General features: G+C 43.9%; 1 protein-coding gene across 1 annotated transcript in view; it reads left to right on the plus strand.

Annotated features, from left to right (window-relative positions):
- map3k15 (mitogen-activated protein kinase kinase kinase 15) overlaps positions 1–25,840 on the plus strand; it is a 153,284-nt gene extending 127,444 nt beyond the window's left edge. Inside the window, exons 10-30 of the mRNA XM_065007008.1 lie at positions 2,468–2,618; positions 2,908–3,015; positions 3,134–3,183; positions 3,296–3,391; positions 3,502–3,589; positions 3,895–4,028; positions 4,688–4,815; positions 5,033–5,163; positions 9,964–10,069; positions 11,151–11,308; positions 11,493–11,676; positions 15,370–15,547; positions 16,001–16,118; positions 16,332–16,388; positions 16,511–16,696; positions 19,811–19,916; positions 20,008–20,254; positions 20,614–20,726; positions 20,884–20,990; positions 24,360–24,436; positions 24,808–25,840. Of these exons, the coding sequence (XP_064863080.1) occupies positions 2,468–2,618; positions 2,908–3,015; positions 3,134–3,183; positions 3,296–3,391; positions 3,502–3,589; positions 3,895–4,028; positions 4,688–4,815; positions 5,033–5,163; positions 9,964–10,069; positions 11,151–11,308; positions 11,493–11,676; positions 15,370–15,547; positions 16,001–16,118; positions 16,332–16,388; positions 16,511–16,696; positions 19,811–19,916; positions 20,008–20,254; positions 20,614–20,726; positions 20,884–20,990; positions 24,360–24,436; positions 24,808–24,898 (2,614 nt within the window). The 3' untranslated portion in view covers positions 24,899–25,840. The remainder of the gene's footprint in view (positions 1–2,467; positions 2,619–2,907; positions 3,016–3,133; positions 3,184–3,295; positions 3,392–3,501; positions 3,590–3,894; positions 4,029–4,687; positions 4,816–5,032; positions 5,164–9,963; positions 10,070–11,150; positions 11,309–11,492; positions 11,677–15,369; positions 15,548–16,000; positions 16,119–16,331; positions 16,389–16,510; positions 16,697–19,810; positions 19,917–20,007; positions 20,255–20,613; positions 20,727–20,883; positions 20,991–24,359; positions 24,437–24,807) is intronic.

A 25,840-nucleotide genomic window follows, 5' to 3' on the forward strand; every position in this document is an offset into this window, starting at 1 on the left:
CTCTTTCTCTCATTCTTTCTTTCTCCCTCTCCATCCCTCTACCTCTCTTTCTCTCCCTCTGTCTTTCTCCCTCTCTATCCCTCTACCTCTCCTTCTCTCCCTCTGTCTTTCTCCCTCTCCATCCCTCTACCTCTCTTTCTCTCCCTCTTTGTCTTTCTCCCTCTCCATCCCTCCACCTCTCTTTCTTTCCCTCTTTGTCTTTCTCCCTCTCCATCCCTCCACCTCTCTTTCTCTCCCTCTTTGTCTTTCTCCCTCTCTATCCCTCTACCTCTCATTCTCTCCCTCTTTGTCTTTCTCACTCTCCATCCCTCTACCTCTCTTTCTCTCATTCTTTCTTTCTCCCTCTCCATCCCTCTCCCTCTCCATCTCTCCCTCTTTGTCTTTCTCCCTCTCCATCCCTCTACCTCTCTTTCTCTCCCTCTTTGTCTTTCTCCCTCTCATCCCTCTACCTCTCTTTCGCTCCCTCTTTGTCTTTCTCCCTCTCCATCCCTCTACCTCTCCTTCTCTCCCTCTGTCTTTATCCCTCTCTATCCCTTCACTTCTCTTTCTCTCCCTCTTTGTCTTTCTCCCTCTCATCCCTCTACCTCTCCTTCTCTCCCTCTGTCTTTATCCCTCTCTATCCCTTCACTTCTCTTTCTCTCCCTACATTTACATTTACATTTAAGTCATTTAGCAGACGCTCTTATCCAGAGCGACTTACAAATTGGTGCATTCACCTTATGACATCCAGTGGAGCAGCCACTTTACAATAGTGCATCTAAATATTTTAAGGGGGGGGGGTGAGAAGGATTACTTTATCCTATCCTAGGTATTCCTTAAAGAGGTGGGGTTTCAGGTGTCTCCGGAAGGTGGTGATTGACTCCGCTGTCCTGGCGTCGTGAGGGAGTTTGTTCCACCATTGGGGGCCAGAGCAGCGAACAGTTTTGACTGGGCTGGGGCGGGAACTGTACTTCCTCAGTGGTAGGGAGGCGAGCAGGCCAGAGGTGGATGAACGCAGTGCCCTTGTTTGGGTGTAGGGCCTGATCAGAGCCTGGAGGTACTGAGGTGCCGTTCCCCTCACAGCTCCGTAGGCAAGCACCATGGTCTTGTAGCGGATGCGAGCTTCAACTGGAAGCCAGTGGAGAGAGTGGAGGAGCGGGGTGACGTGAGAGAACTTGGGAAGGTTGAACACCAGACGGGCTGCGGCGTTCTGGATGAGTTGTAGGGTTTAATGGCACAGGCAGGGAGCCCAGCCAACAGCGAGTTGCAGTAATCCAGACGGGAGATGACAAGTGCCTGGATTAGGACCTGCGCCGCTTCCTGTGTGAGGCAGGGTCGTACTCTGCGGATGTTGTAGAGCATGAACCTACAGGAACGGGCCACCGCCTTGATGTTAGTTGAGAACGACAGGGTGTTGTCCAGGATCACGCCAAGGTTCTTAGCGCTCTGGGAGGAGGACACAGTGGAGTTGTCAACCGTGATGGCGAGATCATGGAACGGGCAGTCCTTCCCCGGGAGGAAGAGCAGCTCCGTCTTGCCGAGGTTCAGCTTGAGGTGGTGATCCGTCATCCACACTGATATGTCTGCCAGACATGCAGAGATGCGATTCGCCACCTGATCATCAGAAGGGGGAAAGGAGAAGATTAATTGTGTGTCGTCTGCATAGCAATGATAGGAGAGACCATGTGAGGTTATGACAGAGCCAAGTGACTTGGTGTCTTTCTCCCTCTCATCCCTCTACATCTCTTTCTCTCCCTCTGTCTTTCTCCCTCTCCATCCCTCTACCTCTCTTTCTCTCCCTCTTTGTCTTTCTCCCTCTCCATCCCTCTACCTCTCTTTCTCTCCCTCTGTCTTTCTCCCTCTCTATCCCTCTACCTCTCCTTCTCTCCCTCTGTCTTTATCCCTCTCTATCCCTTCACTTCTCTTTCTCTCCCTCTTTGTCTTTCTCCCTCTCATCCCTCTACCTCTCCTTCTCTCCCTCTTTCTTTATCCCTCTCTATCCCTTCACTTCTCTTTCTCTCCGTCTTTGTCTTTCTCCCTCTCATCCCTCTACATCTCTTTCTCTCCCTCTTTGTCTTTCTCCATCTCATCCCTCTACCTCTCTTTCTCTCCCTCTGTCTTTCTCCCTCTCTATCCCTCTACCTCTCTTTCTCTCATTCTTTCTTTATCCCTCTCCATCCCTTCACTTCTCTTTCTCTCCCTCTTTGTCTTTCTCCCTCTCATCCCTCTACCTGTCTTTCTCTCTCATCTCTACCCTCTTTGTCTTTCTCCATCTCATCCCTCTACCTCTCTTTCTCTCCCTCTTTGTCTTTCTCCATCTCATCCCTCTACCTCTCTTTCTCTCCCTCTTTGTCTTTCTCCCTCTCCTTCCCTCCACCTCTCTTTCTCTACAAGGTGTGGAGCGGAGAAAGGAGAACCCTTTATAGTAAAATATTTTTAAAAGAAGGTCCATTTATTCAATTCATTAACATCTCTCTCTCTCTCCTAGGTACTTGCGATCTGTGGTTCAGAACCTGCAGTTGATCCAGAGATTTAAGAAGACAACAGTAGAACACTCTCCCCAGAGAGAGAGGCTCAACTTCTGGATGGACATCATCGTAGAGGCCACTAGAGGAAAAAGCAACGGACTGCGCTTCCCGGTACACAAACACACACGTGCACGCACACACACACACACACAAACACACATGTGCACGCACACACACTCATACACACACACACACACAAACACACACGTGCACGCACACACACACACGCAAACACGCACACACGCACGCACGCACACACACACACACACACACACACACTCATACACACACACACACACACAAACAAACACACACGTGCACACACACACACACACACACACACACACACACACACACACACTCATACACACATCTTTTCTCTCACTGTGTGTGTGTGTAGGTGTTGATCCTAGAGCCTACTAAGGTCTACCAGCCCTCATATGTTTCCATCAACAGCGAGGCGGAGGAGAAGAACGTCTCCATCTGGCACGTCTCCCCTGCTGAAACGGTCAGAACTCCTCTCCTCCTACCCTCTCCCTCTCCTCCTCTCCTGATCCTCCTCTACACTCCTCCTCTATCCTGTGTGTTAACCGACCTCGACCTCTGACCTCTCTGTCCATGTCTAGAAAGGGATCCATGAGTGGAACTTCACTGCAACATCCATCAAAGGAATCAGGTATGTGTGTTTATGGTTTTCATGTTCTTGCTCATGTTAACATTAGTGTTTATATGTGGCATGCTTTAAAAACAACCCTCCCCTTCCTGTCTCCCCACTCCTCTCTCCTCAGTATCTCTAAGTTTGATGAGCGCTGTTGTTTCCTGTATGTTCACGACAACTCAGACGACTTCCAGATCTACTTCTCTACTGAAGACCAGTGTGGCCGGTCAGGATCACACCCCAGTCCCATTCTCACTGACAGACATCATACATTCAGCTCAGGTACGTCTTGTTTCTATGTCTGTTGTATTGACACTTTCTCTGGTCTGTGTGTAGGTTCTGTTCCATGGTGAAGGAGATGATTTCTGATGGAACAGGAAATGCAGTGGAACTGGAGGGAGATGGAGACGGAGACACACTGGAGGTCAGTGTTTGTTATATTTGGCATTTATGTGTGTGTGTGTGTGTGTGTGTGTGTGTGTGTGTGTGTGTGTGTGTGTGTGTGTGTGTGTGTGTGTGTGTGTGTGTGTGTGTGTGTGTGTGTGTGTGTGTGTGTGTGTGTGTGTGGGGGTGTGTGTGTGTGTGTGTGTGTGGAATATGTGTTCCACAATGATCTGTGCTTACCTCTCACTCTATGGTTCAGTACGAGTGAGTGCATATAAATAGGTGTGTGTGTGTTTTTGTATGTGTTTTTGCACATGTGTGTGTGTGCTCGCGCGTGTGTTGCAGTATGAGTATGACATTAACGAGAAGGCGGACCGTGTGGTGCTGGGCCGGGGGACCTATGGAGTGGTGTACGCTGGGAGAGACATGAGCAACCAGGTCCGCATCGCCATTAAAGAGATACCAGAGAGAGACAGCAGGTCAGTGGGTGTGTTCAGCCAGGTCAGTGGGTGTGTTCAGCCAGGTCAGTGGGTGTGTTCAGCCAGGTCAGTGGGTGTGTTCAGCCAGGTCAGTGGGTGTGTTCAGCCAGGTCAGTGGGTGTGTTCAGCCAGGTCAGTGGGTATGTTCAACCAGATCATCGTGATACAAGTCAGTATTCAACGTCCATCCATGTCTGAGGACGTCGGGAGATGACGTAGAAACCGGACACTAGAGGCAACAGTCAGCACTGTTACCTTCAAGTTGGTTTGGGTTTTGCTAGGGTGTTGTGGACGGGGATAGGAGATGGGTGGAAGCATCTGCCTCTGACTACAAAGGTTGTAAGTTTGAATCCAGTGCTAGAAAGTTGTTTTTTAAATGTTTGTTTCAAGGCTATACCAAACCTTAAGATAACCTTAAGATTTCAGACATAATGCCTACAATTAACCCTAACCTTAAATATTCTGAGTTAATGCTAAACTTAACCTTAAACACTTTGTAATTTGACATTTGCAACAACTTCCAAATTTGACGTTTGAGAAACATGGATGAAGTTTTAATTCTGACGCAAGACTGTGAGAGCTAGTTAGTGTGTGTGCGTGCGTCTGTGTTTGTGTGTCTGTGTGTACATATACGTAACCCTCTTCTCTGTGTGTGTTAGGTACTCCCAACCCCTTCATGAGGAGATAGCGCTGCATAAGTACCTGAAGCACAGGAACATTGTTCAGTACCTGGGCTCAGTCTCAGAGGACGGATACATCAAGATCTTCATGGAGCAAGTCCCTGGAGGTGTCTGTCTGTCTGTCTGTTTGTCTGTCTGTCTGTCTGTCTGTCTGTCTGTCTGTCTGTCTGTCTGTCTGTCTGTCTGTCTGTCTGTCTGTCTGTCTGTCTGTCTGTCTGTCTGTCTGTCTGTCTGTCTGTCTGTCTGTCTGTCTGTCTGTCACCTAACCTGTATGTGCAGGCAGTTTTTATGAGATGCTGCTCTCTAAGTGTGTGTGTATAACAGGCAGCCTGTCAGCGTTGCTGCGGTCAAAGTGGGGTCCGTTGAAGGAGGCAACCATCATCTTCTACACACGACAGATCCTGGAGGGACTCCGCTATCTCCACGAGAACCAGATAGTACACCGTGACATCAAGGTAACCTTACATGGAACCCAAACCGGCTGCGCGCGTGCGCCATCATGCATAAATGTATTTTGTCCCCCCACACCAAACGCAATCACGACACTCAGGTTAAAATATCAAAACAAACTCTGAACCAATTATATTAATTTGGGGACATGTCGAAAAGCATTAAACATTTATGGCAATTTAGCTAGATAGCTTGTACTTGCTAGCTAATTTGTCCTATTTAGCTAGCTTGCTATTGCTAGCTAATTTGACCTGGGATATAAACATTCAGTTGTTATTTACCTGAAATGCACAAGGTCCTCTACTCCGCCAATTAATCCACACATAAAACGGTCAACCGAATCGTTTCTAGTCATCTCTCTGCCTTCCAGGCATTTTCTTCTCTTGACTTTATATTGCGATTGGCAACTTTCATAAATTAGGTGCATTACCGCCACTGACCTCATTCGTCTTTCAGTCACCCACGTGGGTATAACCAATGAGGAGATGACACCTGGGTATCTGCTTCTATAAACCAATGAGGAGATGGGGGAGGCAGGACATGCAGCGTGATCTGCGTCACAAATAGAACTGACTTCTATTTTAGCCCTTGGCAATGCAGACGCCCGTTGGCGCGCGCAAGAATTAAGTGTGCAATAATTTACTAATATAGATTTCTACATTTATTTTTTGACACGTGTATTCCGCCTGTAACATATGTTTACATTGCCAAAGCAAGTGAAATAGATCATTAAAAAAAGTATAATAAACTATAAAATATTACACTCATAATAGTTCCAAAAGAATAAAGACATTTCAAATGTCATAATGATGTGCAAATAGTTCAAGTACAAAAGGGAAAATAAATAAACCTAATTGTAGGTTGTATTTACAATGGTGTTTGTTCTTCACTGGTTGCTCTTTTCTTGTGGCAACAGGTCACAAATCGTTCTGCTGTGATTGCACTCTGTGGTATTTCACCCAGTAGATATGGGAGTTAATCAAAGTTGGATTTGTTTTCAAATTATTTGTGGGTCTGTGTAATCTGAGGAAAGTACAGTACGTGCCTCTAATATGGTCATATATTTGGCAGGAGGTTAGGAAGTACAGTTCAGTTTCCACCTCATTTTGTGGGCAGTGTGTACATAGCCTGTCTTCTCTTGAGAGCCATGTCTGCCTACGGCGGCCTTTCTCAATAGCAAGGCTAAGCTCACTGAGTCTGTACATAGTCAAAGCTTTCTTTAAGTTTGGATCAGTCACAGTGGTCAGGTATTCTACCACTGTGTACTCTCTGTTTAAAACCTGTTAGGGAAGTTGCGAATTTTCGCAGCTTTTTGTTAAAAATCGTGCAACATTTCAGCGCCCTGCTATTCATGCCAGGAATATAGTATATGCATATGATTAGTATGTGTGGATAGAAAACACTCAGACGTTTCTAAAACTGGTTAAATCATGGCTGTGACTATAACAGAATGTGCGTTTCATCGAAAAGTGCAGGAAAATCTGATCACTGAAAATGGAAAAAAATATCCATGCGCGACTTCCAGGAATTGTTATAGGTGAACCGGATTAAATGAGGGCGAGGTTGCAGTACCTACAGCTTCCACACGATGTCTAGAGTCTTGTCATTTGCTTCGGCTTTGATTCTTGGTCAAACCGACACAAGGGAACCGATTCCCTCCGGTCTCCGACCGGATGTTTTGGTTGAGATTTCTCCGGACATTTTTTCTAGACGGACACCTATAGAATTTACATCGCCTCCTGATGAATTTTATCGCTTATTAATGTGTACTAATACCTAAAGTTGCATTACAAAAGTATTTCGAAGTGTTTTGTGAAAGTTTATCGTCGACTTTTTTAATTTTAAAAAATGACGTTACGTTCTAAAACGCTATTTTTTTCCGTTGTTCACACAGTATTCATAGATCGATATCTAGGCTATATATGGACCAATTTAATCGAAAAAAGACCCAAAATGATGTTTATGGGACATGTAGGAGTGCCAAGAAAGAAGCTCGTCAAAGGTAATGAATGTTTTATATTTTATTTCTGCGTTTTGAGTAGCCCCCGGCTATCGCAAAATCTGTCGTTAGGTGACGTTGCTGTATTCTAGGGGATACATGCTATCAGATAATAGCTTCTCATGCTTTTGCCGAAAAGCATTTTACAAATCTGACATGGTGGATAGATTCACAACGAGTGTAGCTTTAATTCAGTACATTGTATGTCCATTTTAATGAAAGTTTGAGTTTTATCAACCACTATAGGTGGCGCTCTTGAACATTTCCGCTGATTGATGTTCCTACCACGGGACCACGGCCCTAAGGCCAAATAGCATTCTAGTTGGCTCTGTTTTTTTATGACTTCTTTCCAATGTGTCAAGTAATTATCTATTTTGTTTTCTCATGTTTTGGTTGGGTCTAATTGTGGGGCTCTGTGGGGTCAGTTTGTTTGTGAACAGAACCCCAGGACCAACTTGCTTAGGGGACTCTTCTCCAGCTTCATTACACTGTAGGTGATGGCTTTGTCATGGAAGGTTTGGGAATCGCTTCCTTTTAGGTGGTTGTAGAATTTAACGTCTCTTTTCTGGATTTTGATAATTAGCGTCTATCGGCCTAATTCTGCTCTGCATGCATTATTTGGTGTTTTACATTGTACACAGATTATATTTTAGCAGAATTCTACATGCAGAGTCTCAATTTGGTGTTTGTCCCATTTTGTGAATTTTTGGTTGGTGAGCGTACCCCAGACCTCACAACCATGAAGGGCAATGGGTTCTATAACTGATTTCAAGTATTTGTTTGCCATTTTTATGTCAAATTTGATGTTCCTTTTGATGGCATAGAAGGTCCTTCTTGCCTTGTCTCTCAGATCGTTCCTAGCTTTGTGGAAGTTACCTGCGGTGCTGATGTTTAGGCTGAGGTATGTATCGTTTTTTGTGTGCTCTAGGGCAACGGTGTCTAGATGGAATTTGTATTCGTGGAACTTTTTTGGAACACCATTATTTTTGTCTTACTGCGATTTACTGTCAGGGCCAAGGTCTGACAGAATCTGTGCAGAAGATCTAGGTGCTGCTGTAGGCCCTCCTTGGTTGGGGACAGAAGCACCAGATCATCAGCAAACAGTAGATATGTGACTTCAGATTCTAGTAGGGTGAGGCCGGCTGCTGCAGACTGTTCTAGTGCCCTCGCCAATTCGTTGATATATATGTTGAAGAGGGTGGAGCTTAAATTAAGCTGCATCCCTGACTCAACCCCAGCCCTGTGGAAAGAAATGTGTGTGCTTTTTTGTCAATTTTAACCGTGCACTTGTTGTTTGTGTACATTGATTTTATAATGTTGTATGTTTTTCCCCAACACCACTTTCCATCAATTTGTATAGCAGACCCTCATGCCAAATTGAGTCAAAAGCTTTTTTGAAATCAACAAAGCATGAGAAGACTTTACCTTTGTTTCGGTTTGTTTGTTTGTCATTTAGGGTGTGCAGGGTGAATACGTGGTCTGTCGTACGGTAATTTGGTAAAAAGCCAATTTGACATTTGCTCAGCACATTGCTTTCGCTGAGGAAATGTACGAGTCTGCTGTTAATGATAACGCAGAGGATTTTCCTAAGTTTGCTGTTGACGCATATGCCATGGTAGTTATTGGGGTGATCAGTCTTGGTTCTAAATATTGGGGAATATGCCAGAGCTGAGGAGGATATTAAGAGTTTAAGTATAACCAATTGGAATTTGTGGTCTGTATATTTTATAATTTCATTTAGGATACCATCAACCCCACAGGCCTTTTTGGGTTGAAGGGTTTGTCCTGTAGTTCATTCAATGTAATTGGAGAATCCAGTGGGTTCTCATAGTCTTTAATATTTGATTCTAAGATTTGTATTTGATCACGTATATGTTATTGTTGTTTGTTCTTTGTTACAGAGCCAAAAAGATTGGAGAAGTGGTTTACCCATACATCTCCATTTTGGATGGATAACTCTTCGTGTTGTTGTTTGTTTAGAGTTTTCCAATTTTCCCAGAAGTGGTTAGATTCTATGAATTCTTCAATTACATTGAGCTGATTTCTGACGTGCTGTTCCTTCTTTTTCCGTAGTGTATTTCTGTATTGTTTTAGTGATTAATCATAGTGAAGGCATAGGCCCAGGTTTTCTGGGTCTCTGTTTTTGGTTTGATAGGTTTCTCAATGTATTTTTAGGTTTTTGCATTCTTCATCAAACCATTTGTCATTGTTGTTAATTTTCTTAGGTTGTCTGCTTTATTTATTTATTCGTTATTTTACCAGGTAAGTTGACTGAGAACAAGTTCTCATTTGCAGCAACGACCTGGGGGATAGTTACAGGGGAGAGGAGGGGGCTGAATGAGCCAATTGTAAACTGGGGATTATTAGGTGACCGTGATGGTTTGAGGGCCAGATTGGGAATTTAACCAGGACACCGGGGTTAACACCAGTGCCATGGGATCTTTAATGACCTCAGAGAGTCAGGACACCCGTTTAACGTCCCATCCGAAAGACGGCACCCTGCTTAACATTTTTAGATTTGATTGGGAAGCTGAGAGGTCAAATATACTGTTTAGGTTTTCACTATTACAGTGAAACATTTTGTCCAGGAGATTGTCTAGAAGGGATTACATTTGCCTAATAGGTTTTTGGTAGATTTCCACACTACTTTCCTTCCATCTATAGCATTTCTAAATATTATTCAGTTCCTTTGGCTTTGATGCCTCATGATTGCACATATCTCTCGCTCTCTCTGTTCCTCTCTCTCCCTGCCTCTCTCTCTCTCTTTCTCTCTCTCGCTGTCTCTTTCTCTCACTGTCTCTCTCAGGGGGATAATGTATTAGTTAATACCTACAGTGGAGTTCTGAAGATATCAGACTTTGGGACGTCTAAAAGGCTTGCGGGGGTCAACCCCTGCACCGAGACCTTCACTGGTATGACACACACACAATATTGTTTTCTGTGGCAACTCCTCTGCAACCTGGTATATTTTCTCAACTGTTGTTTTATATATCTTACAAATAAACTGTTTCTTTTTAATCTCCAAATATCATAAAAGTTATCAGTAATAGTAAAAGTATCCAACATCCAACGTTCAGTCCACGGCTGTCTAGTCTTGCCTGGATCTCAAAATGTCAAATGACCCTCGAAATGTCAAGAGCCACTTTCAGCCTCTATAGAAACACACTCATACACACATTGACAGCTGGCTGCTCCTCACTCGCTCAATCTCACATGCATGCGCCCACGCACAAACAACACACACACATCCCAGTTTTAGTTTGGTTGTTGCCATGATGCGTCGCTCCAGGGAGTGGATGAAATCTCTCAGGCGACAGATGATCTGTCCTAGACACACACACACAGAGAGAGAGAGAGAGAGAGAGAGAGAATTGTTAGTTAATTAGCCAGAGGGGATTAAGGACTATGAGTGTGTTTCTCTTTCATTACTCTCTCGTCATCTATCCCTAATTATTGTCCTTTACTTTCCACTCTCTCTCCCTCTCTGACCAACACCTCTCTCCCTCTTTCTCTCTCTTCCTTTATGACCAACACCTCTCTCCCTCTTTCTTTCTCTCTCTCTCCCTCTTTCTCTCTCTCCCTTTCTGACCAACAGCTTTCTCCCTCTTTCTCTCTCTCCCTTTCTGATCAACACCTCTCCCTCTTTCTTTCTCTCTCTCCCTCTTTCTCTCTCTCTCTCCCTCTTTCTTTCTCTCCCTTTCTGACCAACACCTCTCTCCCTCTTTCTCTCTCTCCCTTTCTGACCAACACCTCTCTCCCTCTTTCTTTCTCTCTCTCCCTCTTTCTCTCTCTCCCTTTCTGACCAACACCTCTCTCCCTCTTTCTTTCTCTCTCTCCCTCTTTCTCTCTCTCCCTTTCTGACCAACACCTCTCTCCCTCTTTCTCTCTCTCCCTCTCTGACCAACACCTCTCTCCCTCTCTCTCCCTACACATGAATTTGTTATCAACATGGAATGTTGTTATGAATGTGTGTGTGTGTTGTGTCCTATCTAGGCACCCTGCAGTACATGGCTCCAGAGATCATAGACAAGGGTCCTCGGGGTTACGGAGCTCCAGCTGACATCTGGTCTCTGGGCTGCACCATCATAGAGATGGCTACTGGGAAACCCCCCTTCCACGAGCTGGGAGAGCCTCAGGCTGCTATGTTTAAGGTGTGTTTGGTTTGATGTGCTCCAAGACTATGTGACTGGTTCAAACCTGTGTCTCCTGCATGTTATAAGACTTTGTTAGCCAGCTCAGCTAAAGCCTGAAGTGAAGGCATCAAGTGAACGTGATTCATCAGACCACCTGTTACACTTTACATCCAGCTCAGTGTTTGTGTGTGTGCGTGTGTAGGTGGGGATGTTTAAGATCCACCCAGAGATCCCAGAGTCGTTGTCGTTGGAGGCCAAGTCGTTTATCCTGCGTTGTTTTGAGCCTGACCCTAATAAGAGGGCTACCGCCTCAGACCTGCTCAAAGATATCTTCGTACGACACAATGTCAAGGGAAAGAAGAGCAAGATCGCCTTCAAGCCATCAGGTAGGGCTGTTTCAGCATTGTGTGTGTGTGTGTGTGTGTGTGTGTGTGTGTGTGTGTGTGTGTGTGTGTGTGTGTGTGTGTGTGTGTGTGTGTGTGTGTGTGTGTGTGTGTGTGTGTGTGTGTGTGTGTGTGTGTGTTAATAAATTAATGGGTGATTTAACCGTTTAATCCACTCAGATTGTTTCCATGACGTCACTGAAATGCTGCAGCTCATACAAATCACAACACACACAGACATACTGTGTACACACACACACAAACTGGCAGACATGATAATGTAATTGAGGTTGTGTTAATGGTCCCTTTCTCTCCTGTTAACGGTCTCTTTCTCTCCTGTTAACGGTCTCTTTCTCTCCTGTCTACTCCTGGGATCTTTATGCCAGTGTGGCAAGGTTTGTTCCCAGTTAACATTTTTGTTGTTTGTACAGAAATAGAAACGCAACATGTAAAGTGTTGGTCCCATGTTTCACGAGATGAAATAAAAAGAAAAATGCACAAATTTGTTTACATCCCTGTCAGTGAGCATTTTTCCTTTGCCAAGATAATCCATCCACCTGACAGGTGTGGCATATCAAGAATCTGAAACCTGTTACGGCGGCACACCTCGTCAGCATCCTATGAAATTGCAGAGAGCCAAATTCAAATGACAGTATTATAAATATTTAACTTTCATTAAAATATATGTGTAATAGATCAAAATAAAGCTTAACTTCTTGTTAATCCAGCCGCTGAGTCCGATTTCAAAAAGGCTTTACGGTGAAAGCTCACCATGCGATTATCTGAGGACAGCGCCCCGCATACAAACACATGACAAATCATTTTTCAACCAGGCACTTGCTACACGAAAGTCAGAAATAGCGATATAATATATGCCTTACCTTTGAAGATCTTCTTCTGTTGGCACTCCAAAAGGTCCCAGTTACATTACAAATGGTCCTTTTGTTCGATAAAGTCCTTTTTTATATCCCTTAACTCTGTTTAGCTGGCGCGCTTCATTCAATAATCCACCAGTTTCACTCCTTCAAAATGCATACAAAATGAATCCCCAACGTTACTAATAAACTTATCCAAACAACTCAAACAACGTTTATAATCAAACCTTAGGTACCCTAATACGTAAATAAACGATACAATTTAAGACGGAGAATCGTTATTGTCTTTACCGGAGATAAACAAAAAGAACGCGCTCTCATCCATGCGCATGGAAACACTACAGCCCAAATGGGAGCCACTTAGAAAAACTACAACTTCTACCTAATTTTTGCAAAAACCAGCCTGAAACTCTTTCTAAAGACTGTTGACATCTAGTAGAAGCCCTACAATCGGGGACGATTTTGCCTTGTAATAAAAGTGACAGCCATTGAATACAGTGGTAGGATGAGGGAGTGTGGTTTGTCCTCAGGGTTTCGCCTGCCATTTCATTTCTGTTATACTCACAGACATTATTTTAACAGTTTTAGAAACTTGTGTTTCTATTCAAATGTGTTTTCTATCCAAATCTACCAATTATATGCATATCCTAGCTTCTGGGCCTGAGTAACAGGCAGTTTACTTTGGGCACGCTTTTCATCTGGATGTGAAATTACTGCCCCCTAGCTCAAAGAGGTTTTAAACACCATGATCCTTACGCAGGTGAACCTGGTGCTGGGGACAATAAATGGCCACTTTAAAATGTGCAATTTTGTCACACAACACAATGCCACAGATGTCTCAAGGTTTGAAGGAGCGTGTAATTGGCAGAGCTGTTACCAGATAATTTAATATTAGTTTCTCTTTCATAAGAGTTTCAACTGTACGGGGCAGATGTCAGACAGCGGTGTATAGCGTTGTGTGGGCGAGCGGTTTGCTGATGTCAATGTTGTGAACAGAGTGTCCCATGGTGGCGGTGGAGTTTTGGTATGGGCAAGCATAAGCTATGGACAACGAACACAATTGCATTTTATCGATGTCAATTTGAATGCACAGAGATACCGTGGCGAGGTCCTGAGGCCCATTGTCGTGCCATTCCTCCACCGCCATTCACCTCATGTTTCAGCATGATAATGCACGGCCCCATGTCGCAAGGATCTGTACACAATTCCTGGAAGCTAAAAATATCCCAGTTCATCCAAGGCCTGCACACTGTTGAAAAAATGAATAGACCCTAAACTGAGGCTTGAATGCAAAATTAAGATGTTTATTGAAACATTGTACAAGAAAGCACATAAGTGAAAGGTGAAACAAAACACAAACATTTGGGCCTCAGGTCATCATCAGTTTAAATGTGTCGTGCTGCATGAGGCAAATGGTGGTTACACCAAATACTGACTGGTTTTCTGATCCACGCCCCACCAACAGATGCATATCTGTATTCTCAGTCATGTGAAATCTATAGATTAGGGCCTAATGAATTTATTCCAATTGACCCAACTGTAACTCAGTAAAATCTTTGAAATTGTTGCATTTTATATTTTTGTTCAGTGTGTGTGTGTGTGTGTGTGTGTGTGTGTGTGTGTGTGTGTGTGTGTGTGTGTGTGTGTGTGTGTGTGTGTGTGTGTGTGTATAGCATGTGTGACTATGTCTGTCTGTGGTCGTGTCTACATGTATCTGTGAGTGTCTGTGATCATGTTGCTATCTATCTGTTTCTGCTAAAGCAGAGTCCTGTCTGCACATTTTTGTTCCAGCCCAACAATATCACACCTGAGTAGTTAAACCCGGTGTGATAGTGTTGGTATGGTACAAAAATGTGTCGGCTCGGAAAGACTTGAAAATCCCTGCTAGTATGTCCTTATCAATGCCAAGAGGTCTGAAACATATCTCTATCGCAACAGTTGCCATGGGAATATGCCCAAAAGCAGTATGGCCAATTGTGCAAGTTCTCCCACTTAAAAAGATGAGAGGCCTGTAATGTTCATCACAGGTACACTTCAACTATGACAGACAAAATGAGAAAACAAATCCAGAAAATCACATTGTAGGATTTTAATGAATTTATTTGCAAATTATGGTGGAAAATAAGTATTTGGTCAATAACAAAAGTTTATCTCAATACTTTGTTATATACCCTTTGTTGGCAATGACAGAGGTCAAACGTTTTCTGTAAGTCTTCACAAGGTTTTCACACACTGCTGATTTCTTCAAACCAAGCTGCTTACCTATTGCAGATTCAGTCTTCCCAGCCTGGTGCAGGTCTACAATTTTGTTTCTGGTGTCCTTTGACAGCTCTTTGGTCTTGGCCATAGTGGAGTTTGGAGTGTGACTGTTTGAGGTTGTGGACAGGTGTCTTTTATACTGATAACAAGTTCAAACAGGTGCCATTAATACAAGTAACGAGTGGAGGACAGAGGAGCCTCTTAAAGAAGAAGTTACAGGTCTGTGAGAGCCAGAAATCTTGCTTGTTTGTAGGTGACCAAATACTTATTTTCCACCATAATTTGCAAATAAATTCATTAAAAATCCTACAATGTGATTTTCTGGATTTTTTCCCCTCATTTTGTCTGTTATAGTTGAAGTGTGCCTATGATGAAAATTACAGGCCTCTCTCATCTTTTTAAGTGGGAGAACTTGCACAATTAGTGGCTGACTAAATACTTTTTGCCCCACTGTAAGTAGCTAGTTAACTAAAAACACTAACCAGTTCTCTTGATTAAGGGGGTTCACTTACACTGTGTGTGTGTCTGTGTGTTTGTGTGCGTGTGTGTATGTGTTGGCCAGACTACATCCGCAGTGTTTCGCTGCCGGTGCAGTTACAGTGTGAAGCCACCGGGAGCAGCAGCAGCGAACCTGGCTCAGTGAGTCCAGACTGTGACTCCAAACAGGATGTCTTCTTTCAGAAGAACAAACGATCAGGGTCAGAGAACCTGCTCAAACCACCTAGCAACAACTACCTAAGGTACACACACCTCTACACCTGTGTGTGTGTGTGTGTGTGTGTGTGTGCGTGTGCGTGTGCGTGTACGTGTGCCAGGTGGTCATAGCTGATCCTGCTCTAATGCCTTTTACAGTGTCCGTCTAATGCCTTGTGGTGACTTTTACAACCTCCAGAACACACACACTCAGTGTGCCATGCAGCCAGGAAACCTTTGTATGTGTAAACACAACTGAAGTCACACTGGGGTTACACACACACCAACACACACATACACAATTACCTCATACCCCTGCAACCTGTAAATAGCCAAGTTATCATTACTCCTGTTATTATTATTATCATTTTTTTTTATCTCTGCGCTGTTAGTCTACATGTGTTGCTTACAAAGATGTGACAAATACCAACACACACACACGTTTTCCAACAGTAGAATAGGGTGTCATTATTCTATATGAATGTCATTGTATTGGTCAGTGTACCGGATGAGGGGTCAGTGTCAGAGGACCGTAGCTCTCCTGCGTCTCTAGAAGACAGAGATGGAGGGCTCTTCCTGCTGAAGAAGGACAGCGAGAGGAGAGCCATTCTCTACAAGGTGTGTGTGTGTGTGTGTGTGTGTGTGTGTGTGTGTGTGTGTGTGTGTGTGTGTGTGTGTGTGTGTGTGTGTGTGTGTGTGTGTGTGTGTGTGTGTGTGTGTGTGTGTGTGTGTGTGTGTGTGTGTGTGTGTGTGTGTGTGTGTGTGTGTGTGTGTGTGTGTAATAAAATATTCAAAGAGGGTTGATTCATTAACATTACTCTACTCTACAAGGTCCTGAACGAGGACCAGGACAAAGTCATCTCCAACCTCCTGGAGAACCACATACAGGTGTGTGCGTGTTTATATGTGAGAGAGAGAAAATAAATCAAATTGTGAATTGATTAAAGAAAGAGCTACCAGATATTGCCACAACCATCTACTTCTTTCTCCCTCTGTGTGTGTGTTTGTAGGGCAGTGAGGAGCTGCAGCTCTCTGTGGACCACATTAAACAGATCATCTGTATCCTGAGAGATTTCATCCACTCCCCGGAGCGACGCGTCATGGCAACAACCATCTCCAAACTCAAACTGGACCTAGACTTTGACTCCACATCCATCAACCAGATACAACTGGTTCTTTTTGGCTTCCAGGATTCAGTGAGAACACACACAAGCGTGCACAAATACAGTCCATTCGGAAATTATTCAGATCCCTTGACTTTTTCCACATTTTGTTACGTCTAAAATTTATTAAATTGTTGTTCCCCCTCATCAATCTACACACAATACCTCATAATGGCAAAGCAAAAAGTTTTTTCTTGAAAAAATAATTAAGTATAACATTTACATAAGTTTTCAGACCCTTTACTCAGTACTTTGTTAAAGCACCTTTGTCAATGATTACAGCCTCGAGTCTTCTTGGGTATGATGCTACAAGCTTAGCACACCTGTTTTTGGGGAGTTTCTCCTATTCTTCTCTGCAGATACCTTCAAGCTCTGTCAGGTTGGATGGGGAGCGTTGCTGCACAGCTATTTTCAGATCTCTCTAGAGATGTTCGATCGGGTTAAAGTCCGGGCTCTGGCTGGGCCACTCAAGGACATTCAGAAGATTGTCCCGAAGCCACTCCTGCGTTGACTTGGCTGTGTACTTCGGGTTGTTGTCCTGTTGGAAGGTGAACCTTTGCCTCAGACTGAGGTCCTGAGCACTCTGGAGCAGGTTTTTTTATCAAGGATCTCTCTGGACTTTGCTCTGTTCTTTTTTCCCTCGATCCTGACTAGTTTCCCAGTCCCTGCTGCTGAAAAACATCCCCACGGCATGATGCTGCCCCCATGCTTCACCGTAGGGATGGTGCCAGGTTTCCTCTAGACGTGACACTTGGCATTCAGGCCAAATAGTTCCATCTTGGTTTCTTCAGAACAGATCTTATTTTTTCTCATGGCCTGAGAGTCCTTTAGGTGCTTTTTGTCAAACTCCAAGCAGGCTGTAATGTGCCTTTTACTGAGAAGTGGCTTCCGTCTGGCTACTCTACCATAAAGGCCTGATTGGAGGAGTGCTGTGGAGATGGTTGTCCTTCAGGAAGGTTCTCTCATCTCCCCAGAGGAACTCTAGAGCTCTGTCAGAGTGACCATCGGGTTCTTGGTCACCTCCCTGACCAAGGCCCTTCTCCCCCAATTGCTCAGCTTGGCAAGTTTGCCAGCTCTAGGAAGAGTCTTGGTGGTTCCAAACTTCTTCCATTTAAGAATGATGGAGACCACTGTGATTTGGGGACCTTCAATTCTGCAGAAATGTTTTGTTACCCTTCCTCAGATCTGTGCCTCGACACAATCCTGTCTTGGAGCTCTATGGACAATTCCTTCGACCTCATGGCTTGGTTTTTGCTCAGACATGCACTATCTACTGTGGAACCTTCTATAGACAGATGTGTGCCTTTCCAAATCATGTCCAATCAAGTGAATTGAACAGAGATGGACTCCAATAAAGTTGTAGAAACATCTCGAGGATGATCAATGGAAACAGGATGCACCTGAGCTCAATTTCGAATCTCATAGCAAAGGGTCTGAATACTTTACTTTTATTTTTAATACATTTGCAAACATTTCTAAAAATCGTTTTTTGCTTTGTCATTATGGGGTATTGTGTATAGATTGATGAGAATAAGGCTGTAAAGTAACAAAATGTGGAAAAAGTCAAATGGTCTGAATACTTTCCAAAGGCCCTGCACGCAGGACTACTCTGAATGATGGTCACATCCAGATTAATGTAGAAGTGTTTAGAAACATATTATATTCTTATTTACAATAAAAGTTACTCCAAAATGACACAATACATTATTTACCATTAATTTATTTGGGGCACAAAATAATCTGAAACAACCAAACAAAAACAGCAAATGCATCCAACAAGTTTGTGGAGTCCCAAGCTTGTAATCACTGTACTTTAATACACATATACAGTGCTGTGAAAAAGTATTTGCCCCCTTTCTGATTTTCTTTAAATTAGATCTTTTTCATACTGAACGTCATCAGATCTTCACCCAAAACCTAATATTAGATAAAGGGAATCTGAGTTTATAAATAACAACAACAAAAATATATTTATTGTATTTATTTAATTTATAAATGTAACACCCTATTCCTCTGTGTGAAACAGTAATTGCCCCGTTACTCAATAACGGGTTGTGCCACATTTAGCTGCAATGACTGCAACCAAATGTTTTCTGTAGTTATTGCTCAGTGTTTCACATCGCTGTGGAGGAATTTCGGCCCACTCTTCGCTTTAACTCTGCGACATTTGTGGCTTTTCAAGCACGAACTGCCCTTTTACACTACCACCACCATACTTGACAGTTCCTACTGTGGAATGCAGTGTTTGGTTTTCGCCAGGCATAATGGGGCCCATGTCGTCCAAAGAGTTACACTTTTTACTCATCTGTCCAAAAAACATTCTTCTAAGAGTCTTGATGATCATCCAGGTGCTTCCTGGTTCTTTTTTGGCAAACCTGAGTCAACTTCTTGGATGAGATGGGTCCCATTATGTCTGGTGAAAACCAAACAGTGCATTCCACAGTAAAAACCTTATACCAACGGTCAAGCATGGTGGTGGTTGTGTGATGGTTTGGGGATGCTTTGCTGCCTCAGGATCTGGATGACTTGCCTTAATAGAAGGAACCATGAATGCTGCTCTGTATCAGATAATTCTACAGGAGAATGGCAGGCCATCCGTCTGTGAGCTGATGCAAGACAATGATCCAACACATGTCTAGATGAAAATGGTTAAAAAGCAACAAATGTGAAGTTTTGGAATAGCCTAGTCAATGTCCTGACCTAATCCCAATTGAGATGTTGTGACAGGACTTGAAACGAGCAGTTCATGCCTGAAAACCCACAAATGTTGCTGAGTTAAAGCAGGTCTGTATGCTTTCCCAATACTCTTGGTCCCCTAAAATGGGGGGTCTATGTACAAGAAGTGGTATAATTGAAAATAGCTTCAAATGAATGCTGACAGTCTGCACTTTAACCCCATAACCAAATTCAATGTGTTTGAGTACAGAGCCAAGACAACAACAATGTGTCACTGTCCCAATACTTTTGGAGCTCATTTTGTGTGTGTGTGTGTGTGTGTGTGTGTGTGTGTGTGTGTGTGTGTGTGTGTGTGTGTGTGTGTGTGTGTGTGTGTGTGTGTGTGTGTGTGTGTGTGTGTGTGTGTGTGTGTGTGTGTGTGTGTGTGTGTGTGTGTGTGTGTGTGTGTGTGTGTGTGTGTGTGTTTTCAAGGTGAACAAGGTCCTGAGGAACCATCATATTAAACCTCACTGGATGTTTGCTATGGACAACATCATCAGACGAGCAGTACAGGCTGCAGTCACCATCCTCATACCAGGTGTGTGGTCACTGCTAAAGCGCTCAATAAAAAAACTTGCTGAATTGTAGCAACCTAACCCTTCACCCCTGACCTTTAACTCTCCCTGTAGAGCTCCAGACCCACTTCGGCCCGGCCTCGGAGAGCGAGGGACCAGATAAGGAGGAGGAGGAAGAGGAGGAGGAGGCAGAGTTTGGCCCTGTATTGGTCACGCCTCCAGACGACCCTGCTGTGACCCCCGAACCCGTGGTGACCTCAGCAGTCAGCACGCTCAGCTCCACCCTCTCCTCCCCGCCTCTGCCTCCGCGCTCACAGCCTCTCGGAGCCCAGTTGGGCCGGCTCAAACAGGAGACCAACCGGTGTGTGTGTTTGTGTGTGTGTGTGTGTTTGTGTGTGCGTTCTCACCTGGAATCCAAATATAATCAGTTGTATCACACACACACACATAAATACTGTATTATGATATACGCACACACACACAGATAAATACTGTATAGTGTATACACATACACACGTACCAATGAAGAGAGGCTGAGGTTTCTATTTCATGTTGATCAAGGGTTGTCTGTCTTACTTAAAATGAATGAGCCTAAGTGCTTCAAGATAAGAGGGTTTGATGAATAGCGGATTATGAATGAAGTGGCCTTGTAGCGCCTCGAGCCCAAGTAATGGAATAGAAGAAATATGTGGAATGGCTGTCCTGTTCTGCCCCCTGCAGGTTGTTGGAGGAACTGCTGCACAGGGAGAGAGAGTACCAGCAGGTCCTGAAGACAACGCTACAGCAAAGACAACATGACCTAGAGCTGGTCAGGGTCAGATACAGACCCCCAGGTACACACACACACACACACACACACACACACACACACACACACACACACACACACACACACACACACACACACACACACACACACACACACACACTAGTATCCCTGGTAACTTGTCTCTCCCCATCTCTCTCTCCATCTCTCTTTTTCTTTTTCAGACGTTCCTCCTCCCTCTATCTTCCAAGTCCCAGTTGACCACGAGCCTGATAAGCAGCTCACTGATTGGCTGAAAGACCAGAGTGCGGATGCAGACACCATAGACAAGGTTGATCCATCTACATTGTGTTTGTGTTGTGGGTCCAGTGCTGAAATTGCCACGGGGGATGGGGGGACAACATGTCCCCCACAATAATTTCTTTAAAATAAATAAATAGGTTGGTGGCCCTCCCGATAGCATATGAACATGTCATAAGCGATGGGAAAATGTGTAGAATTTGAGGAAATTAGCCTTAACGGTCGACTTTGGGCACAATGTGTCATTCTGGCAATGCGTGCCGCAAAATATGTAGTTTATTCGTTAGATAAGCTTTTGATGTAATTTCACAGGATATTGTTTTTAGATGGAAGCTGTAGAGATCGGTAAGAAATGTCACTTCTGTAGCCAAGTGTCTTCAATAGCATTAAATTACCTGGTATGATGGTGTATTGATCAGTTATACAGTTTAAATATGTTATTTTTGCATTTCTGCACAAAGTAAACCTTTAAAGTAACTGTCCAGTGTTTACAGATTTCTATAAAATATGACCTATAACTAATTACAATAGATATTCTTCCAAAAATGGTAATTAAGTATGTAATTAAAAGCATATTTTCTGTGTTGGATTGGTGTGGGCGTACCCCAACAACAGAATGGCGTTGGCGTATACCGGTCAATAAAAATATTCATGCGAGTAGACCGCTGATTGGCCAGCTTCTCAATGAGGAAATAGCAATCATTTTTTGAAATGGTCTGTTTGAGACATAAGTTTGAGGTGGGGTTTTTTATGTTTTTTTTCCACCAATTCATGCATTGGCCACAAATACCAGTATAGAATGAGCCAACAACTTTATTTGGGTATGAGTTAACAGAATATACATTTTTTGATGGACAGTTCATTTAAAACTGCAACAGTTTCTCTCAGCTTTATGGCAAAATGTGTAGAGTATCAGGAAATTGGCTTTAAAACAGCTAAATGTTCTCTCATCCTCATGGTGAATGTGAAGAATAGCATGAGATGAGCTTTAAAACAGCACATATTTATCTCTACCCCATGACAAAATGTATAGAATTGCAGGAAATGTGCTTTAAAACTGCAACATTTTCTCATGACAAAATGTTTAGAATAGCATTATAAAAGTGCAAAAAAAAAAAATCTGCCCCATGGCAAAATGTGTTGAAATGCAGGAAGTTAGTTGTTCGCACTTATACTTGGTTTTCAAAATACCCCTCCATATACCCTTCAAAATAACCTTAAAGACAGGCATAATAAGTCATGTCAAACTGTGTAGAATTGCAGGAAATGCATTTTATATACACTGCTCAAAAAAATAAAGGGAACACTAAAATAACACATCCTAGATCTGAATGAATGAAATATTCTTATTAAATACTTTTTTCTTTACATAGTTGAATGTGCTGATAACAAAATCACACAAAAATGATCAATGGAAATCAAATTTATCAACCCATGGAGGTCTGGATTTGGAGTCGCACTCAAAATTAAAGTGGAAAACCACACTACAGGCTGGTCCAACTTTGATGTAATGTCCTTAAAATAAGTCAAAATGAGGCTCAGTAGTGTGTGTGGCCTCCACGTGCCTGTATGACCTCCCTACAACACCGGGCATGCTCCTGATGAGGTGGCGGATGGTCTCCTGAGGGATCTCCTCCCAGACCTGGACTAAAGCATCCGCCAACTCCTGGAGAGTCTGTGGTGCAACGTGGCGTTGGTGGATGGAGCGAGACATGATGTCTCAATTGGATTCAGGTCTGGGGAACGGGCGGGCCAGTCCATAGCATCAATGCCTTCCTCTTGCAGGAACTGCTGACACACTCCAGCCACATAAGGTCTAGCATTGTCTTGCATTAGGAGGAACCCAGGGCCAACCGCACCAGCATATGGTCTCACAAGGGGTCTGAGGATCTCATCTCGGTACCTAATGGCAGTCAGGCTACATCTGGCGAGCACATGGAGGGCTGTGCGGCCCCCCAAAGAAATGCCACCCCACACCATGACTGACCCACCGCCAAACCGGTCATGCTGGAGGATGTTGCAGGCAGCAGAATGTTCTCCACGGTGTCTCCAGACTCTGTCACGTCTGTCATGTGCTCAGTGTGAAGCTGCTTTCATCTGTGAAAAGCACAGGGCGCCAGTGGCGAATTTGCCAATCTTGGTGTTCTCTGGCAAATGCCAAACGTCCTGCACGGTGTTGGGCTGTAAGCACAACCCCCACCTGTGGACGTCGGGCCCTCATATCACCCTCATAGAGTCTGTTTCTGACCGTTTGAGCAGACACATGCACATTTGTGGCCTGCTGGAGGTCATTTTGCAGGGCTCTGGCAGTGCTCCTCCTGCTCCTCCTTGCACAAAGGCGGAGGTAGCGGTCCTGCTGCTTGGTTGTTGCCCTCCTACGGCCTCCTCCACGTCTCCTGATGTACTGGCCTGTCTCCTGGTAGCGCCTCCATGCTCTGGACACTACGCTGACAGACACAGCAAACCTTCTTGCCACAGCTCGCATTGATGTGCCTTCCTGGATGAGCTGCACTACCTGAGCCACTTGTATGGGTTGTAGACTCCGTCTCATGCTACCACTAGAGTGAAAGCACCGCCAGCATTCAAAAGTGACCAAAACATCAGCCAGGAAGCATAGGAACTGAGAAGTGGTCTGTGGTCACCACCTGCAGAACCACTCCTTTATTGGGGGTGTCTTGCTAATTGCCTATAATTTCTGCCTGTTGTCTATTCCATTTGCACAATAGCATGTGAAATTTATTGTCAATCAGTGTTGCCTCCTAAGTGGACAGTTTGATTTCACAGAAGTGTGATTGACTTGGAGTTACATTGTGTTGTTTAAGTGTTCCCTTTATTTTTTTGAGCAGTGTATATAAAAACCAATTCTGGGGGAGGACCCCCCCGTCTATTGTTTGTCCCCCCCCAATATTTACACCTTGCGTGTGTCAGTGTTTATGTGTAGATCATGTTTTTATTGGTTATTGAGTTGAGTTTGCCATTGGTTGTTTAGTTTATTACATTATTATGTATTTGAGTTGTAGTACAGTTCAGAGGAGGCTGGTGAGAGGAGCTATAGGAGGATGGGCTCATTGTAAAGGCTGGAATGGGATACATTTTAGTTAACCTTTATTTTATCAGGTTGTCCTACTGAGACCAAGGTCTCTTTTACAGATGAGCCCCGAATTAAATTCATTACAGAAAATACACACATCAATATCAATACAAAATGCAAGCAGTAAGAAAACTGAATGTTATAAAATACATCAAACATATGGAAACCACATCTTTGACTCCTTTCCATGTATTCCATTCCAGCCATTACAATGAGCCCATCCTCCTATAGCTCCCCCCACCAGCCTCCTCTGGTATGGTTGTTTACTGGTTTTAGTATGGTTCTATGTAGTTGATGTTTCTGTCTCAGTTTGTAATGGAGGAGTACACGCTGAGCGATGTCCTTAATGATGTCACTAAGGAGGACCTGCGCTACCTACGCCTACGGTAACTACTGTGTGTGTGTCTGTGTGTGTGTCATTGTGTGTGTGTGTGTGTGTGTGTGTGTGTGTGTGTGTGTGTGTGTGTGTGTGTGTGTGTGTGTGTGTGTGTGTGTGTGTGTGTGTGTGTGTGTGTGTGTGTCATTGTGTGTGCATGTGGGGGTGTGTCATTGCGTGTGTGTGTGTATGTGTGCCTGTGTGTGTGTGTATCATCACGTAGTAGAACCTGTGGCAACACACTTTAATTAATACTGTATTTTTGTTTTTCTCTCTCCCTGTGTGCGTGTGTGCGTGTGTGCGTGTGTGTGTGTGTGTGTGTGTGTGTGTGTGTGTGTGTGTGTGTGTGTGTGTGTGTGTGTGTGTGTGTGGGGTGAGAAGGGGTGGGGTGCTGTGTCGTATATGGCGGGGTATCCAGAGGCACAGAGAGCGAGAGAGGCTGACAAGGGATGACTCCAAAGATGACGGATGATGGGATACATGAACTACGACTGCCTTAACACTCACACACAGAGAAATAGAATGAATAGAACAGGCGTCCCCATTCAAGTCAATGATGGCATATTGGTTGGGCAGGCAGCCATTGCAAGTGTACCCATAGGGGCAAAGCAGGAAGTGAAAGCTGGAAGTGTACCCATCAATCTGTGTTGTGATTTGTTGAATCAACTCAACTGACATTACAAAAAAATACATTCCATGAGCCACATCAGTTAGCATCATTTGAATGAACATTCTATATTACCATGGGAATTATTGCAACACAATACCAGGTAGCCATTGAGTGTACCCATTATTACCAGTCAAATTGCCAGGGTTAGAGGTTGCAAACCCATTCTATTCGTTCTATTTCTATGCATGCACACATGCACACACAGACCAAACTGTTGTGTGCATGTGTTTGATTGAGTGTGTGTGTGTGTGTGTGTGTGTGTGTGTGTGTGTGTGTGTGTGTGTGTGTGTGTGTGTGTGTGTGTGTGTGTGTGTGTGTGTGTGTGTGTGTGTGTGTGTGTGTGTGTGTGTGTGTGTGTGTGTGTTATGTACACCACACGTGCTTCTTAGGTTTCGTCCCATGCCAAATTCTGCCTGCTCATTGGTCCTGTATTGCACCAGGAAGTTTGTGGCCCTAGCCAAGAGAGGCAGTGGGCATTTAGTTACACACACAACCAGACAACCAGTCTGTAATGTAGTGTTTATTTTTTGGTCTCTCTAATTCTGTATAGTGAGGTGTATAGTATAGAGGTCTATAATGTAGAACTGTGTTTGTAGTTAGCACAGGTCTGTGGCTTTTCATGTTTTAGTCCAGCTGTGTTCATGTTTTAGATGTATTCATGTGATTTCAATGTGTTACTTTAAAGGTGCAATATGCACGATTTACAGCTGTTCCAAGGTCATTTCAATAAATGATATATACTCA

This window comes from Oncorhynchus nerka, linkage group LG22, assembly GCF_034236695.1.
Source record: "Oncorhynchus nerka isolate Pitt River linkage group LG22, Oner_Uvic_2.0, whole genome shotgun sequence".
Taxonomy (NCBI): Eukaryota; Metazoa; Chordata; class Actinopteri; order Salmoniformes; family Salmonidae; genus Oncorhynchus; species Oncorhynchus nerka.